General features: G+C 43.2%; 1 protein-coding gene across 1 annotated transcript in view; it reads right to left on the bottom strand.

The window, feature by feature from the left end:
- Positions 1 to 4,169: 4,169 nt before the first annotated feature.
- The window catches only part of LOC144889314 (uncharacterized), a 49,629-nt gene continuing 34,453 nt past the window's right edge, over positions 4,170 to 19,345 (bottom strand). The window contains exons 8-10 of the mRNA XM_078769441.1: positions 11,494 to 11,691; positions 4,372 to 4,640; positions 4,170 to 4,278 (exon numbers count right to left, since the gene is read on the bottom strand). Coding sequence (XP_078625567.1) covers positions 4,170 to 4,278; positions 4,372 to 4,640; positions 11,494 to 11,691 — 576 coding nt within the window. The remainder of the gene's footprint in view (positions 4,279 to 4,371; positions 4,641 to 11,493; positions 11,692 to 19,345) is intronic.

A 19,345-nucleotide genomic window follows, 5' to 3' on the forward strand; every position in this document is an offset into this window, starting at 1 on the left:
CACTATTATGATACATGGGGGTACTTCTTCTTCATCGTGCCATATGGAGCATGGTAATCTATACACTTCTTCCTGGACTAAGGTTATCATTGCCTACCCCCCACAAACGTAACAATAGTTACACAAAAATATATGTTTATATTTACACAATAATATTATAACTTTTGAAAATACAAGGTTGACTTGTTCTGAAAAGGCTCTTCGGGAACAGTGAATGACTCAAAAGTAATTTTATTTTTATGCCTCCGCCCCGAAGGTGGCCAGAAGCATTATGTTTTAGTGTTTTCCCTTCGTCCGTATGTACGCATGTCCGTACGGGCTAAACCTCGTTTTTCTCAGCAACTACATGTCCCATTGAAATGAAACTTTCAGGGTTGGAGAGACACCCATGTAGAATATTGTTATGATAATTGTGACATCATCGGCCACGTGGTGGGCAGCCATCTTGGATTAAACACAAAAAATTAAAATATATATTTCTTGGAAACTGATGCATGGAAAAATTTGGAACTTGGTACATTGTGAAGTACTCCCAATGGGGAACAAAAGCATGATAATGACATCATCGGTGAAGTGATATACCAGCCATACCAGCTAAAAATCTGAAATTGCATGCACATGATCCATGACCCATTTATATTGTAATATTAAATTTATGCCATCATAGGTCACATGCTTTGGCAGCCATATTTGATTGAAGGAAAATATTAAATAATTATATTTCAGAAACCTCTTACCCTATCGATGTGAAACTTTACGAATGTCATTTAACACCTTTTTTTTTTTGTTTTTTTTTGTTTACTGAATCGAGGCTCGTGAAAGAGCTAACATTTACTTCACAAACAAATCAACCAGACAAACAAAATACCCAAAAAGAGGGAGCGGAAGACAAGATGGGGAGAGAAGGGGAAGCACACAAACACAACATCCGAGAGCAGGGAGATGTGTGGAAGGGAGAGGGCCCGGGGGGAGGAGGCATGGGAAGGGGGGGGGGGGGGGGGGAGGGAGAAGTATAAAACACAAGGGCACCAAGGACTTCCTGGACAGAAGTTGGTATTTCAAAAAAGTGGAATTGGGGTGAAATTAGCGGGGGTAGAAAAGATCAAGGTTTTGGATGGGGGAAGATAAGAGATGGTGGTGAACAGCTGTTTTAAAGACTTGGAGGGTGGAGTGGGATTGAAGAGAGTGAGGGAGTTTGTTCCAGAGGTGGGAGAAAAGAGGAATGAAGGAGTGAAGGTGAGCAGAGAGTCTTGATTTTGGCAGTTTAACTATAAGAGGGTTGCAGGCAGATCTTGTGCGACCTGCAGGAATATTTGCGGGACAGAGCCCAGAGAGAGCTGGGGGGGCAAGGCCAGAGAGGAGTCGGTAGAAGATGGAAAGACCACCAACCTGCCTGCGGTGAGTGAGTGAGAGGCCCTTGGAGTTAGCTTCATCGCGGGAGATTCCAATGATTCTGAATGCTTTGGTTTCAACAGCGTGAAGGCGAGCTAGGTGTGAGGCAGGAGCACCAGCCCAGAGGGGAGAGCAGTATTCCATTGAGCTGCGGATGAAAGCCTTGTATGTGGTGAGGAGCTCAGGTGTGCCAAGGAAGGACTTCGCACGACGGAGGATGCCCAGTCGGCGACTGGCTTTGGAGGCCAGATTTGAAATGTGGTTTTCCCAGGAAAGATCATGGCAGATAGTGAGACCCAAAAGCTTGAGTGACAGAACTTCTTGGAGAGGATTATTCAGAAAGTGGATGGGAGGGTTGTCCAGTCGGTCTTTTTGGAAAGACATCGTAAGAGTGTGAGATTTGTCAGGATTGAAAGACATGTTCCACTTGTTTGCCCAGTCTGTGATTTTGTCATGTGTGCCCAGTCTGTGATTTTGTCAAGGTCTGCAGAGAGTGAGGAGGCAGCAGACTGCCGATCTGAGGGATGAAGAATGGAGCGACAGAGAGTAGAGTCGTCAGCAAAGAGATAGAGAGGATTTTCAAGAGAGTCAGAGAGATCATTGATGAAGACCAGAAAAAGCACAGGGCCCAGAACACTGCCTTGGGGAACTCCAGCCTGAACAGGAAGAGGAGATGAGAGAAACCCATTCAGGGCCACACGTTGACTACGACTAGAGAGGAAGTCCGCCAGCCATGCGTGGAGATTTCCATGGATACCAAAAGAGGAGAGTTTGGTGAGCAGAGCGGGGTGCCAGACCGTATCGAAGGCACGTGATATGTCAAGGGAGACTGCTCTAATTTCCTGTTTGGCATTGAGGACCTCCATCCATTGTTGAGAAAGCAGAAGCAGCATGTCCAGAGTGGAGTGTCCAGGTCTGAAACCAAATTGATGATCAGAGATCAAGCCATTGGAGAAGAGGAAAGATTTCATATCTGAAGCAATGATGGATTCCATGACTTTGCTGATAATTGGGAGAAGGCTGATTGGTCTGTAGTTGCTGGGATCTGTTTTTGCACCTTTTTTGTGCAAAGCGGTGATGTTGGCAGATTTCCAAGCAGATGGAAGATGACCTTGAGCAAAAGAGAGGGTGAAGAGAACAGAGAGAGGGAGTGAAAGAGCGGAAGAACATGATTTTAGGACCCGTGGGCTGATGCCGTCAGGTCCAGTTGCAGAATCAGAGTCGAGGGTTGACAGAAACTTTTCCACCTTGTCAGGAGGAAAGGACACAGAGTCCAGGAGCAGCTGGGTACGACTGGGTACGGTGGGTACAGAGAGGGATGGGTTTGGGACACAAGATTTAGAGGCAAACACAGAGTTGAGGCATTCAGCTTTTTCACGTGCGGAGTCAGCCGTGTGGCCATTTGAGGTGAGGGAGGGGATGGAGGGGATGGAGGGGAAACAAACACCAGAAACAGATTTGACCAGACGCCACCAGGATTTGGAAGAGGGAGACAGATAAGAGAGTTCGGTCCTGAGAACGGAGAGATATTGTTTCCTGGCTCTCCTGAGGGTGGGCACACACTTGTTTCGGGCTTTGTGAAAGGAAATGAGATTTCCTTCCGTTGGATTTGCTTTTCAGGAGACGAAAGCAAGATGTTTCTGGGCAATAGCCTCACCACAAGATTCCGTGTACCATGGACGGGAGGAAGGGTATGACAACTGAAGACGAGATGGGATAAATCTGTGCATGAGAGAGAGCAATTTACTTTGGAAGAATTCCCAGGATGAGTTGATGTCAGAGGCAGTAGAGATGGGAGACCAGTCCAGATGATTGATGGCTGCTTGAAGACCGTGCCAGTTGGCCTGAGTGAAATGCCAGACTCGTAGACGCTGAGGAGGCTCTCTGAGAATGGTCAGAGAGATGTCCACTTTAACAAGCACATGATCAGAAGAGCCGATTGGAGCAGAAGAAGAGCAGCAGACATTTTCAGGGAAGTTAGTCATAACCAAGTCCAGAAGAGAAGATGCTCCGTTGACTGAGATCCGGAGAAGAGAAAGTATTTCAAACTATATGCATTGCTGCATATAGTTTGAAAATGACAACGTCGTAGGTCATGTCGTTTGGCAGCGATCATGAATACAAAAACAATCCTCATCTGATCAACACGAAACTTCTAAATGTGATCCCCTACCCATACATATGCAGAGTGTACATTTTATATGTCATACGTCATGCGTTTTGGCAGCCATATTAGCTTCAAAGCCGATATTTAAAAATAATCCCTTCTCTGAAACCACTTCACCGATCGATGTGAAACCTGCCATGTCTGGTAAAAATGTAATACATAAGAACAGCCAAAGGGATTTAAATCAAACTTGTATATTTTTAGGACAGTCAAAGAGGGTATCTGCCCATTGTCATGGGCAGGGACTACGCGGCGGCATATTGGTGACGCGGTCAGATTGCTCTAGTTCTTTCTTTCTTTCATGAGCAAATTAACAATCTGGTCCAGATGCTCATGCTCTGGATCTTTGATGTTATGATTTCATACTCGGAGAAAAACATAACAAGATTTATAGTATACTTGATAAGCGGCTTTCCAAAAATCTGAGCTCAAACTCAAGCTAGCATGGAGAAACATAGCAATACCAAACCAGAAAGTATCCCAAAATGCAGAGCCCATCCGTGTTCGCTTTATACTTAAAAACAACATTAAAAAACCATTTTACATTGTGTAAATTTCTGTTCTCCATATTCTCATAATAAAGGTTTGTTGAAAATGTGATGAAAAAAGCTCAAAAGTTAAACTCGAAAACATCAAACAGTAGAATAAGTGATGGCCTGGGCACACACATGCACACACATGCATACACAACCCCATCTGACACTGCATGTGCGCACAGGCTAGTGATTTTTGAAATATAACTTAAATAATGCCAAATCAGTCATTCATGTTTTCGAAATAATGATTTGCAAAATGCTTCCCCATTTCATTACCTGAGGATTGTCCCAAGGTTGAGGTTGAGCAAAACACTGTAACCTCTGAACTCCGCCTCAGAATCACAAAATATGTCCTTGTTGGCTAAGTCCTCGTACATCTCCTTAAGACTCTGCAGGCATTTAGTCAGGTTTTCGTTGTTTATTTTGGGTTCAAAGATGGACATGGGTTGTTCGCACAGATGGTGAGCACAGTGCACGTGGAATCGAGCACACTTCTCAATAAAGGACACAGTCATGGGTGTACACAAGTGCTGCTGGGTTATGTCCTGAAAGCAGAACAAGATGGCATGTTAGATGGGTGTTTTAGCCTCTCTGTTTACAGTTTGACAACACTAACAAACATTCTGTGAACCTATTTCAGGTACATTATTCTTTTTTATGAACTATTCGAAGGTTTTTGGAAAAAATAGTGATGAAATTTAAAATTGCATTATCAGACCAAAAGATGCAATTTGGTGTGTGTGTGTGTGCGTCTGTCTGTCTGACAATGATACATTCGGTCGTTACTTATCTAATCCCAACCAAACTTGTCATGGGGACTCAGGGTCACACAATGGAGGTTGAAGTGACTTAATTTGTCCCCCTTCCCAAAGGGGTTTTCCACCTTGAACGAACGGCGTTTAGGTGCATAAATAGTGTTGCAGCCATGGGTTTTGGGGTCTACAACGAGGAGCCGAGGCTCCTCCTCGTGTTCCTCCAGGATACCCAGACCTGAGGCTACTGAGCACAGATAACTCCAGTCCCTGGAGGGTTGCTAATGAACCGCAAACGCCAATTAGTTTACCAGGTTCCACAGGATTATACATCCGATAACCATTTACCTGTGGGTGACGTGGTTTTACAACCAGGTTTCACACACTAAATGTGCACCAATCTTATCTTAGCTTTTACTCAGACGCAGGCGAGTGAAACTGTCAGTGCACACTGGACATAGATGGGAGCCAATTTATTAGTGTGAGCTGAAATGTCCCACCTAACCAATAGTACAGGCTATACTAACCCAATGAAAGAAATGATGTACACAGACAGATCGGAAGAACAAAAGTGCGGGTTTTATTTCCAAAAATGGGAGTGGAGGGGGGAGGATGGGAGGAGGAAAATTTATGTGCACATTCAAAGCAATTGTTTTATTGTATGCAAAGCACGGAAGAACATAAGACGTGCAATGGGGAGGATTAGTATAAGCATGGCAATGTACAATAGCAAAAAGACACAGTGAAGAGCTAACCCAGTTAAGTATCCCCTTACAACAATTTTATGAAATCACACAACGAAGGTGCCATGTCAGAATCACACTCTCAGAGTTTAAGAGAGGGAGAGAGAGTTTGAGGTTGTTCCACCCTCTACCTCACCACGAGAGGACCATTGTGTCCCTTGCTTCAAGCGTATTGCATGGCAGGAAAGCGGAGAGTCGTGGCTGTATATCAGAAGTTAGGGGGAGATTCGCGAACTTTTGCGCTTTCGGTTAGTGAGGTTTTGAAGTGGGAGGTACGAATGGTGTCAAGCTCACTACCACCATCGTACTGCGTGACTGTTGTCGACAGTTTTGAAGGTAAAGGCAGGGTTGTGGGCATTTGCAGTGGTTGTGTGGTAAAGATCTGAATTTGTAGGAGGTGGTTAAGCAATCAGGGTCGAGCGGATTTGGTTTAAGTGTGGTGGTCAATATAAATTTGAGGTGGGTTGCTGTTACTTTTTGTGGAGGAAGGTAGTTGTGGTATGGTGGTGCGGAGATGGTTGGGAGGCCAAGAGCCATCAGTGGTGATCGATGCGGTTGCCTATAGTGGTGCTGACCATTGGAGATTGGCACACAATTTGAATACTGTTCTGGTGCAAATATGCAAATGAGCTGCACTTCCTTCATGGCTGGTTTTATGTTGACAGCGCTTCATGTTGAAGCAAAATAAAGGAAAAGGGGGAAAATCCAGATCCAATCCCACACAACGCATATTGACCCGTGAAACACACTACACAGAAGGGAGGCCTATCTGAACATTTACGAAAGAAACAACTAACTCGGGACTGTATGTTGGTTGGCGGTGCTTCAGACAGTGCTGGTTCGCAGAACCAAAACAATGGCTTTTCGTGGAGCACAACACCAGAACTAAAATTTATTATTACCACAAATTATTCAGTCATTTCTGTTAAACGTATGATTATCTTTTTAAACCGTCACTCCACTGCTGTTTTTACGGCGTAGCTCATCGGGCAAAGCCGCCAAGAACAGTGTTTGTCCATCCGCATGTATGCCCCCTCAAACGTATACCAATCAGAGCTGAGGATATGGTCACATGACAGGGAGATGTGATTACGTCTGATGTCATCACGGTGTATGGCGGCTGACTCTCCACACTCAGCCATTTTTATTTATATGCCGTTCATGCCGAACACATCGTCGAACCTGTCATATATCACAATCGCCATGCTCTACCTTTACGTTTTTCATTCAGTGTGAAACACAAACAAACCGACTGTTAAAATGATCAAGAAATATCGAAAGCATAGACGTTACGGCTCTTCCAACAATACAGTACAGTAGTATAGGATTTAGGCATTATGACTCCTCTTCGGACCGCTTCGGACAAATTAAGCCAAGGTTTCTCAACACAGTCGTGTATCGTTTCAGTAGTATCATTTTCGTAATAATAATATAGTAAATATAACCATAACATTTTAATCCCAATGTCGTGAATGGAAAGGTAATTGATTGAAGCAGTGTATGGTTCATGATCAATGATCTAAGCGGTGTTCGGAACAAATATTGATATCAGAGGAAGTAGGGAATTAGCCTCGGTTTTTTAATGGTAATATCATTTTCGAAATAATGATAACGTAACGTTAATATTATAGTAATTCTAATTGTAACGCTAATCCCTTCGTAGTGACTGCAAACTTACTGGAAGTTAAAATATATCATTTTTGTGTCCATTACGTCATTACGACTATGATGTCATTACGACGGATGAGCACCGACTAACATTTTAATTTACAAGTACACCCACTCACTGCGGGAGTGGCAGGAAGGTAATTCCTCTTTGGGGTATATAGATTACTGTCGATCTATGGTCGGGTCTCAAGAACATTGGGTGTGTGTTCATTTATCAAGTTTATTGTGGAGAGATCGCCAAGTGGTTTAAGCATTCGAGCAAGCACTCCATTGAAACCCCTTAAGGAACGGCTGGCTTGGCAAGCGCTAGCTAGCTGCTTGGTAAAAAATGAGCCTACCTCCAACCCTTATGGGGTACATCGATTACAGTAGATATTCGCTCAGTTCTGTAAGTAAAACTTACCGCAGATGTCGGGATTCCTCCACATTTCTTTGTTTAATGCTGTAAGCATAATTCACGACTTATAATATTTTACAAGCCTGGCTACGCCGCTGTTAGACTTTTGGTCTTGTTTTTGTATACTTAGTAGAGGCTGGCATGAGAGCTAACACATAGAACATAATAAAGGGAACGGGAGGACAAGAGGGGGAGAGAGAGGGAAGCGCAACAACAGTAGGAAACAGGGACAACAGGAGATCTGTGGAAGAGATAGGGTTGTGTGGGGTACACGGGATAAACAAGATGGACACTACAGGGGCTTTCAGTAAAGACAAGCATTACGCCAAGGTCCCCCATCAGTGAAGTGATGTGAGTTGACAAAGTGGAAGACGCAGGAAACATGGAAGAGTCGATAATATTTGTGAATGGGTTGGAGACACACCCACACACCAGATTAGAAGTTAGTAGTTTGTTCATTTTTCAAGATATTCCGCTCACAAGGTTCAGACATATATGGTGGTGGCCATCTTGGATTTTGACGTGGCGACCCAATTTTCAATAGCGTTCTTCCTTATGCCTAGATACACCCACACACCAGATTAGAAGTTGGTACTTCGCTTATTTTTCAAGATATTCCGCTCACAAGGTTCAGACAAACATGGCGGCGGCCATCTTGGATTTTGACGTGGCGACCAATTTTCAATAGCGTTCTTCCTTATGCATAGATACACCCACACACCAGATTATGTTAGTAGTTCATTTATTTTTCAAGATATTCTGCTCACAAGGTTCAACACACAGACGCACACACGCACGCACACACGGACGGAGGGGAAAACCATAGTCCCCCTTTCGCTCCGCGGTGCGATGGGGGACAAAAACAGGGAATTTGAAGGAGGTGGGTTTGGGGTCGATTAACGGGGGTAGAAAAGATCAAGGTTTTGGATGGGGGAAGATGCGAGATGGTGATGAACAGCTGTTTTGAAGACCTGGAGGGATGGGTGGGATTGAAGAAAGTGTGGGAGTTTGTTCCAGAGGTGGGAGAAAAGAGGAATGAAAGAGTGAAGGTGAGCAGTGAGTCTTGATTTTGGCAGTTTCAGCAGGAGAGGAATGCTGGCAGACCTTGAACGTCCTGAAGGAATATTTGGGGGACAGAGCACAGACAGAGCAGGGGGGTGCAAAGCCAGAGAGGAGTTGGTAGAAGACTTAAAGACCACCAACCTGCCTGTGGTGAGAGAGTAAGAGGCCCTCAGAATCCGTTTCATTACGGGAGATACCAATGATTCTGAAAGCTTGGTTTCGACAGCGTGAAGCCGAGCTTGGTGTGAGGCAAGAGCACCAGCCCAGAAGGGAGAGCAGTATTCCATCAAGCTGTGGATGAAAGCTTTGCATATGGTGAGGATCTCAAAAGTGCCCAGAAAGGACTTCACATGACAGAGGATGCCATGTCTGTCATGACTGGCTTTGGAGGCTGGCTTGGAAATGTGGGTTTCCGAGGAAAAATCATGGCAGATTGTGAGACCCTTGCCTTCCACCTTTTGCCCTGTTCATGTGACTCGTGGTTGTCCCTCGAGGCCCTCTCCCCGTTGGTATTTTTGTGAATATAAGATTGTTCTTCACGGTTCTGTTTAAATATGTTTAAACTTTCCCCTGCAGTATTTTATTCAGTGGTATATTACAACACACTGTTTTTCTTCCTATTTAAAAGGCTTTTTTCAATTTCCTCTTCAACTCATTTCACTTCAAAAAAAAATTCAATCTCTTATAATTCTTCCTCACTACATGCTCTAAATTCACATTCATTCCACCCCTCCTCCATCGTTCTTAAACGGATCGCGAACTTGAAAATCACAATAAACCCAATTTGTTATAAATGTTCGTCTTTCATTAATCGTCCACTTTCTAAACTCCCCCCTTGCCCCTCCCCTCCAAATCTCCCCCGTTGCCCCTTTGCTCTATACGCCCCCCTCGCCCATCCCCTTCAAAACTCCCACCCCCAACCCCTCCCCTTCAAATCTCCCCCCCCCCTACCATCCCTCTCCAATTCTCCTCCCCCCCACCCCCACCCTCCTCAAAGCTGCCTCCTCCCCACTTCGTCTCCCTTCTATCTCATACCTCCACTCCCCCAACCTTCTACTTTCCTCTGCCAGCCCCTCAAACAACCCCTCACTGTGCCTCATCCCATCACCATCAAACCTTTCGTCCACCTCATCCTTCCCTTTCTTGTAACTCTTCTGTAATCTCTAACACACAATCAACTGCTCTCCCTACCTCCCCCTCTCATCCGTCATGTGACCCTACCCCTCCCCTGTCCTGCACCCGATGCTCCTCCTCTCTCCTCATTAACGGTATGGACCTCAAACATCCAGGGCCTTCGCTCAAACCTGATTGATCTCTCCATTCAGGTTGCTTCTGACAATCCAGACTTGATCTGCTTAACAGAAACTTTCCTCCTTCAAGATAGGCCTAACCAGACCAAGATAGGTCTGGTTATATAGGCCTGAGTCTCTGATTCCTTAATATCTCTTCCTGGTTGCTCCCTCCTCCGGTATGATAGACCTGAGCCTCATCCTGGTGGTGGGGTTGCGATCTTTATCAAAAATTCTCTTCCTCACTCTCCTTGCACTGCCCTCTCTCTACCCCACCCCCAGGAATACCTCTGGCTACGGCTTCCTCTCCGCTCCCACCTTTTGTTCATATGTGTTCTGTTCCGTCCTCCAAACAGTGATGACTCCATTTATGGAGATGAGTCGGACCTCAATCTTCTCCAAAAAGCTCATCTGCTCATCTTTTTGGGGAGCGTCCCGCGGCGGGTTATATAGGCCCCGCCCTTCACCCTTTGCGAACCTCCCCCAAGCATTCTCTCTCCGCCCTCTCAAGCCAAACCCCTCGTTCTGGGTTGGATGAGCGGGGCCGACTTACTCCTCCCCTCTATGACGAGGTGGAGACCCGCCTTTCTTCTTCGTCGTTACCTCGTGCGTAATGGAGTCAAATGCAGCAAAGTGGACGGCAGATGAAAATGCAGCAAAGTGCCTGAAGAGTCAATTGCAGCAAAGTGGCAAACCTAGCACTTGGAAGCTGCCTTGGGGCGTCGGAGGGCCTACTCTTATTTAATTCGGTGCAATGAAGAGTCAAACTAGTGGGAAACACATCCTTAGCCTACACAGAGAATAAGGGACTAACTATTTAAAAGGATATATGGTGTCCTGTGTGTAGGTTTATGAAATTAACTAAGAGGACGAGCTTCGACCTTTCTTTACATTACGAGGGTGTTACACACAACAAAACCATACTTCTCACATTTGTTACACTTTCTCAAAATCGTTACACTTCTCAAATTCGTTACAATATATATATATATATATATATATATATATATATATATATATATATATATATATATACATACATATATACAGTATATATATATATATATATATATATATATATATATATATATATATATATATATATATATATCTATCTATATATATATATATACACACACACACACACACACACACACACACACACACACACGCACACACACACATATACCACAGTCTATACTTGCGCCAGGTTTGGTTGAAATCCCTTCAGTGATGCATAAGTTATCGTGGTAACAAAAAGAACAATAATGGAAGGACAGACTAATGCATGGACAGACAACCCAAAAACATGAGTGCTCCAACCTTTGTCTACAGATGCATAAAAATTATAGACTTTACCAGTGTCATACATCTGTGAAAACCATACATTTAAACAATGAAGTGTGGCCTTCACCACAGTATGCCAGTCATTTTATCCATTTTTCATCCCAAACAATATATTTGCAACAAACACGAAGAGAGCTCACCTTTCGGATGCTGCGCGTGCGGTTCCAGACAAAGTCATACCATTCAGCCCAGCAGTTCTCCCCCTGATCCAAGATCTGTGTTACCAGGTAGTCCATAGTAATCTTGAGAACAGCAGGTGGGCGAAGCTCATGAGGCAGGGGTTCCTCCTGGTCTGCAGATGAGCGGCTGTATTCCTTTACAGCAGCAAAATGATCAACCTGGAATGGCACACACCATGAATACAATTACTTTTCTAATTTTTTTTATCCATTCCAATTCCTGTGGTCGCTCTTCCCTCTCAATTATTAATGTAATTTAGCATGAAATAAAAACGACTGCAAAAAATCCCATCATGAGGAAACGTCATCTTAAAGAGCAAATAAAAACAACCTTTATGTATAGTCGGGGAGGGTGAGCATCAATTACCACAAGGAATCAATGAACCATTGTAATTAACAAAAAAAAAAAAGAAAAGAAAGCCATCATGCAGAGTCCCGAAAACAAATTTGACCTTTAAAATAACTGGTGGTTGAATGCAATGACCAAATCTGCAAATCCTGTTCAAATTTCAAGTCAATCAAATGAAAATTGCAAATTTTAGTAATTGGGCCTATAATGTTGACATTTTGGCCTATGTTGTCGCAAAAATAATTGGTGGTTGACTTCAGTGTCTGCTCTGCAGTGACCTCATATGCAAATCCTCTTCACATTCCAAGTCAATCGGATAAAAATTGAGGATTTGAGAAATTTGACAAAGTTGTTGACCGATGATGTTGTTGGCTATGGTGACCTTTTGACCTCAAAAGCCATAGGCTTCTTCCTTATGACCAACCCTACCATTTGGTGAAGTTTCGTGAAGATTGGTTGAAAATTGTGATCTTTATGTGAGTTACATACAAACAGACAGACAGACAGAGAGAATAACACACGCAACCAACCAATATACCATACTTGACAATCTTCGTTGTTGCAAGTAATAAAAAAACATTGCTGTGATACCATCTGCATCTCCAATAACACACAAATTCCAAGCAGATGGAAAGTGTCCCCGGGCAAATGATAGGCGTCTATTGATTAAATCGGTCAGCGAAGCAACAGGTAAAGATTCTGAGAAGAAAAAGAAATAAAAATTGTGAAAAAGGGCTCATTGGTCTACTATCACAATAATTTGCATAAATTGTAATTTCATCTCAAAAACCTTCCTGCTATTGTAAAAATACTGACAAAACTATGTTCAATCATTGTAATCATGTGCGTATATATTATCTAATACTGCCAGATCTTGACATTCGCGGTGCAACATCCACGGACCCCACGTATTCGTGGTTGATAAAATGCGACCTGCTTCTATCAATACATTAGTGGCCCGGTGATTCGCGTATTCGCGGTTTATGCGGTCACAAAAAATAAAAATTCCACGAGCCACGAGCATAATAGTTCTAAAACATATCTTCTATCAACCACACATAAAGCAGCTGGACGTACACAAAAACATATCTTCCACTAGCCAAGCGCATGACCTGCTTCAACAATGAATTGCTTCGTGCTTTGCATTTTCGCAGGCGTATAAACATTTTTAAGCCGCACTAAAAGCGAACTGCGCCGCATTTCCCACCATTCACTCCATAAAACTAGCTGCGCGGCATTTCCGACCATTCGCTCTATAAAACTAGCTGCGCAGCATATCCCATCATTCGCTATATAAAACAAGCTGAGCGGCATTTCCCACCATTCGTTCTATAAAACTAGCTGCACAGCATTTCCCACCATTCACTCTATAAAACTAGATCGTATTCATAGAATACTTACCCTGAGCAGTCAACTTATTGCGAGCCAACTCCTCTGCTTTTGAAAAAAAATAATTATTTGATCCAATATGGCTGCCAGACCACGTGAGCGATGACATCATAAGTTTATATTCTCTAATATAATTGTTGCATAGATCATGCTCAATACATTTCGAACTGATCAGGCTAAGCGTTGTACCTGTCAAATTATGACGTCATAATTATGGCACCAATGACGTCATCGTTAACAACACCTATTCCCCATATGGAGTTATTTACAATGAGCCATGTTTCAATTTTTTCCATGCAGCGGTTTTGGAGACATAGAGGTGCAACATTTTTCGGTTTTTCCAAGATGGCACCTGTACCACAAGACGTATGATGTCTAGATTATCATTGAAATATTCTACGTGAGGCGTTCCTATGGTGAAAATTTCGTGCCCATCAGACCAACAGCTGCTGAGAAAAAAAATTCAAATGATCAGACAAGTGTTGTACTTGTCGAATTATGACATCATAACTAAGGCACCGATGACATCATCATTAACATATCTTATTCTCCAAGGGGAGTACTTGACAATGAGCCATGTTTCAATTTTTTTACATGGAGCGGTTTCGGAGATATAGAGGTGCAACTTTTTTCGATTTTTTCCAAGATGGCGTCCACGTGACCTATGATGTTATAATTATCAAATAAATGAATTCTTGTTATTAATATTAAAATATTCTACAGGAGGAGCCGCACATATTCTGACAATTTTGTGTCCATCGCTCTAACAGTTGCAGAGGAATTTTTGTTTTATTCATAATGATCAGATCAATGGTTGTACTTGTCGAATTATGACATCATAATTAAGGCACCAATGGCATCACTATCAACATATCTTATTCCCCATGGTGAGTACTTGACAATGAGCCATGTTTCAATTTTTTCCATTGAACGGTTTGGGAGATATAGATGTGTAACGTTTTTCCAAGATGGCGTCCGTACCACGTGCCCTATTATGTCATAATTATGAATAAAAAAATTCTACAGGCGGAGGCGCTTCTATGATAAACTTTCGTGTCAATCGGACTAATGGTTGCCGATAAAATGAATTTTTAAAATGCAGACACGTACGGCACACGGCACACGGTTCAGGTATGCAACTGAATGGTTAACCCCGCTTTTCGCTTCACGAGCACAGGGTAACTGGATGGTATTCATAGAATACTTACCCTGCACAGTCAACTTGTTGCGAGCCAACTCTTCTGTTGTTGAACATTTTTTCTTTGATCCAATATGGCTGCCAGACCACGTGAGCGATGATATCATAAATTTAAATTCTCCAATATAATTGTTGCATAGATCACGCTCAATACATTTCAAACTGATCAGACTAAGCGTTGTCCCTGTCGAATTATGACGTCATAATTATGGCACCAATAACGCCATCGTTAACAACACCTATTCCCCAAATGGAGTTCTTTATAATGAGCCATGTTTCAATTTTTTTATTCAGCGCTTTCGGAGATATAGAGGTGAAAAGTTTTTCGGTTTTTCCAAAATGGCGGCCGAACCACGTGACCGATGATGTCATAATTATCACTAAAAATTATACAGGTGGAGTTGCACCTCTGGTGAAAATTTCCTGTTAATCGGACCAACCGTTGCAGAGAAAATCATATTTATTCTGTGCGGACAAACAAACAGACAAACAAATGAAAAATCGGTCAGAGACCGAGGACTTGCCGGATTGTACTTTTTATCGGCCATTTAGGACAAATATGGCGGCCGAACCACGTGACTGATGACGTCATCATTAACATATTTTATTCCCCATGGAGAGTTCTTTACAATGAGCCATGTCTCAATTTTTTCTGTTCAGCACTTTTGGAGATATCGTGGTGCAAAATTTTGCCGTTTTCCAAGATGGTGGCCGACCACGTGACATACGACGTCATCATTAACATATTTTATTCCCCATGGAGAGTTCTTTATAATGAGCCATGTCTCAATTTTTTCTGTTCAGCACTTTTGGAGATATAGTGGTGCAAAGTTTTGCCGTTTTTCTAAGATGGCGGCCGACCACGTGACTGATGACATCATCATTAACATATTTTATTCCCAATGGAGAGTTCTTTACAATGAGCCATGTCTCAATTTTTTCTGTTCAGTACTTTCGGAGATATAGCGGTGCAAATTTTTTCGGTTTTTCCAAGATGGCGGCCGAACCACGTGACCAATGACGTCATCAATTGGACACAGTCTATTCCAGGGCAAGACCAATATGTGTGCAAAGTTTGGCGATTCTACGTGCAACGGTGTAGACGCAGTGCTGCAAACAGACAGACAGACACACAGACAGACAGACAGATGAAAAATCGGTCAGAGACCGAGGACTTGCCGGAATGTACTTTTTTATCGGCCATTTCGGACAAATATGGCGGCCGAACCACGTGACCGATGACGTCATCATTAACATATTTTATTCCCCATGGAGAGTTCTTTACAATGAGCCATACCTCAATTTTTTCTATTCAGGACTTCTGGAGATGTGGAGGTGCAGAGTTTTTCGGTTTTTCCAAGATGGCGGCCGAACCACGTGACCGATGACATCATCATTAACATATTGTATTCCCAATGGAGAGTTCTTTCCAATGAGCCATGTCTCAATTTTTTCTATTCAGCACTTTCGGAGATATGGAGGTGCAAAATTTTTCAGTTTTTCCAAGATGGCGGCCGCACCACGTGACCGATGACGTCATCATTAACATGTTTTATTCCCCATGGGGAGTTCTTTTCAATGAGCCATGTCTCAATTTTTTTTGTTCAGCACTTTTGGAGATATAGTGGAGCAAAGTTTTGCCGTTTTTCCAAGATGGCGGCCGACCACGTGACATATGTCATCATTAACATATTTTATTCCCCATGGAGAGTTCTTTGCAATGAGCCATGTCTCAATTTTTTCAATTCAGCACTTTCAGAGATGTTGAGGTGCAAAGTTTTCGGTTTTTCCAAGATGGCGGCCAAACCACGTGACCGATGACGTCATCATTAACATATTTTATTGGCGCTGAGGAAGCGCCTTTAGCGATTGACTTCCAGCCAGTGTAACGCTAATTCCTGTCACAGGAATTCGGAGATCATATAAGTGGGCGTGGCAGTTCCTGATTGGTTCGTGTTGGGGAACGCCTTCTCGCTGCCGACGTGACGTAAATTCGCGCACGCGCACTGGTGATTGGCGCTGAGGAAGCGCCTTTAGCGATTGACTTCCAGCCAGTGTAACGCTAATTCCTGTCACAGGAATTCAGAGATCATATAAGTGGGCGTGGCAGTTCCTGATTGGTTCGTGTTGGGGAACGCCTTCTCGCTGCCGACGTGACGTAAATTCGCGCACGCGCACTGGTGAAGCTTACTCGATCTTACTCGATCCCATATTACATGTACTTTCATTGCATACAAATTATACTTCCTCCTAGAAATTCCAAGCCCGAACCTCAGCGCAATCCAAGAGGATTCACTTGTTCCACATGGAGAGTTCTTGACAATGAGCCATGTCTCAATTTTTTCTATTCAGCACTTTCGGAGATGTGGAGGTGCAAAGCTTTTCAGTTTTTCCAAGATGGCGGCCAAACCACGTGACCGATGACGTCATCATTAACATATTTTATTCCACATGGAGAGTTCTTTACAATGAGCCACGTCTCAATTTTTTCTGTTCAGCACTTTTGGAGATATAGTGGCACAACGTTTTTCGGTTGTTCCAGGATGGCGGCCGTACCACGTGACCTATGACGTCATCATTAACATGTTTTATTCCCAATGGCGAGTTCTTTACAATGAGCCATGTCTCAATTTTTTCTATTCAGTACTTTCGGAGATATGGAGGTGCAAAGTTTTTCGGTTTTTCCAAGATGGCGGCCGAACCACGTGACCTATGACGTCATCATTAACATGTTTTATTCCCAATGGAGAGTTCTTTACAATGAGCCATGTCTGAATTTTTTTCTATTCAGGACTTTCGGAGATATAGAGGTGCAAATTTTTTCGGTTTTTCCAAGATGGCGGCCGAACCACGTGACCGATGGCATCATCATTAACATATTTTATTCCCCATGGAGTTCTTTACAATGAGCCATGTATCAATTTTTTCTGTTCAGCACTTTTGGAGATATAGTGGTGCAAAGTTTTGCCTTTTTTCCAAGATGGCGGCCAACCACGTGACTGATGACGTCATCATTAACATCTTTTATTCCCCATGGAGAGTTCTTTGCAATGAGCCATGTCTCAATTTTTTCTATTCAGCACTTTCAGAGATATGGAGGTTCAAATTTTTTCGGTTTTTCCAAGATGGCGGCCGAATCACGTGACCGATGACGTCATCATTTGGGCACGGTATATTAGAGGGCAAGACAAATACGTGTGCAAAGTTTGGCGATTCTACGTGCAACGGTGTAGACGTAGTGCTGCAAACAGACAAACAGACAGACAGATGAAAAATCGGTCAGAGACCGAGGACTTGCCGGAATTACTTTTTTATCGGCCATTTAGGACGAATATGGCTGCCGAACCACGTAACCTATGACGTCATCATTAACATATTTTATTCGCCATGGGGAGTTCTTTACAATGAGCCATGTCTCAATTTTTTCTGTTCAGCACTTTTGGAGATATCGTGGTGCAAAATTTTGCCGTTTTCCAAGATGGTGGCCGACCACGTGACATACGACGTCATCATTAACATATTTTATTCCCCATGGAGAGTTCTTTACAATGAGCCATGTCTCAATTTTTTCTGTTCAGCACTTTTGGAGATATAGTGGTGCAAAGTTTTGCCGTTTTTCTAAGATGGCGGCCGACCACGTGACTGATGACATCATCATTAACATATTTTATTCCCAATGGAGAGTTCTTTACAATGAGCCATGTCTCAATTTTTTCTGTTCAGTACTTTCGGAGATATAGCGGTGCAAATTTTTTCGGTTTTTCCAAGATGGCGGCCGAACCACGTGACCAATGACGTCATCAATTGGACACAGTCTATTCCAGGGCAAGTCCAATATGTGTGCAAAGTTTGGCGATTCTACGTGCAACGGTGTAGACGCAGTGCTGCAAACAGACAGACAGACACACAGACAGACAGATGAAAAATCGGTCAGAGACCGAGGACTTGCCGGAATGTACTTTTTTATCGGCCATTTCGGACAAATATGGCGGCCGAACCACGTGACCGATGACGTCATCATTAACATATTTTATTCCCCATGGAGAGTTCTTTACAATGAGCCATACCTCAATTTTTTCTATTCAGGACTTCTGGAGATGTGGAGGTGCAGAGTTTTTCGGTTTTTCCAAGATGGCGGCCGAACCACGTGACCGATGACATCATCATTAACATATTGTATTCCCAATGGAGAGTTCTTTCCAATGAGCCATGTCTCAATTTTTTCTATTCAGCACTTTCGGAGATATGGAGGTGCAAAAATTTTCAGTTTTTCCAAGATGGCGGCCGCACCACGTGACCGATGACGTCATCATTAACATGTTTTATTCCCCATGGAGAGTTCTTTTCAATGAGCCATGTCTCAATTTTTTTTGTTCAGCACTTTTGGAGATATAGTGGAGCAAAGTTTTGCCGTTTTTCCAAGATGGCGGCCGACCACGTGACATATGTCATCATTAACATATTTTATTCCCCATGGAGAGTTCTTTACAATGAGCCATGTCTCAATTTTTTCAATTCAGCACTTTCAGAGATGTTGAGGTGCAAAGTTTTCGGTTTTTCCAAGATGGCGGCCAAACCACGTGACCGATGACGTCATCATTAACATATTTTATTGGCGCTGAGGAAGCGCCTTTAGCGATTGACTTCCAGCCAGTGTAACGCTAATTCCTGTCACAGGAATTCGGAGATCATATAAGTGGGCGTGGCAGTTCCTGATTGGTTCGTGTTGGGGAACGCCTTCTCGCTGCCGACGTGACGTAAATTCGCGCACGCGCACTGGTGATTGGCGCTGAGGAAGCGCCTTTAGCGATTGACTTCCAGCCAGTGTAACGCTAATTCCTGTCACAGGAATTCGGAGATCATATAAGTGGGCGTGG

This window comes from Myxine glutinosa, unplaced genomic scaffold (genome assembly GCF_964187855.1).
Source record: "Myxine glutinosa unplaced genomic scaffold, kmMyxGlut1.1 SCAFFOLD_2537, whole genome shotgun sequence".
Classification (NCBI taxonomy): Eukaryota; Metazoa; Chordata; class Myxini; order Myxiniformes; family Myxinidae; genus Myxine; species Myxine glutinosa.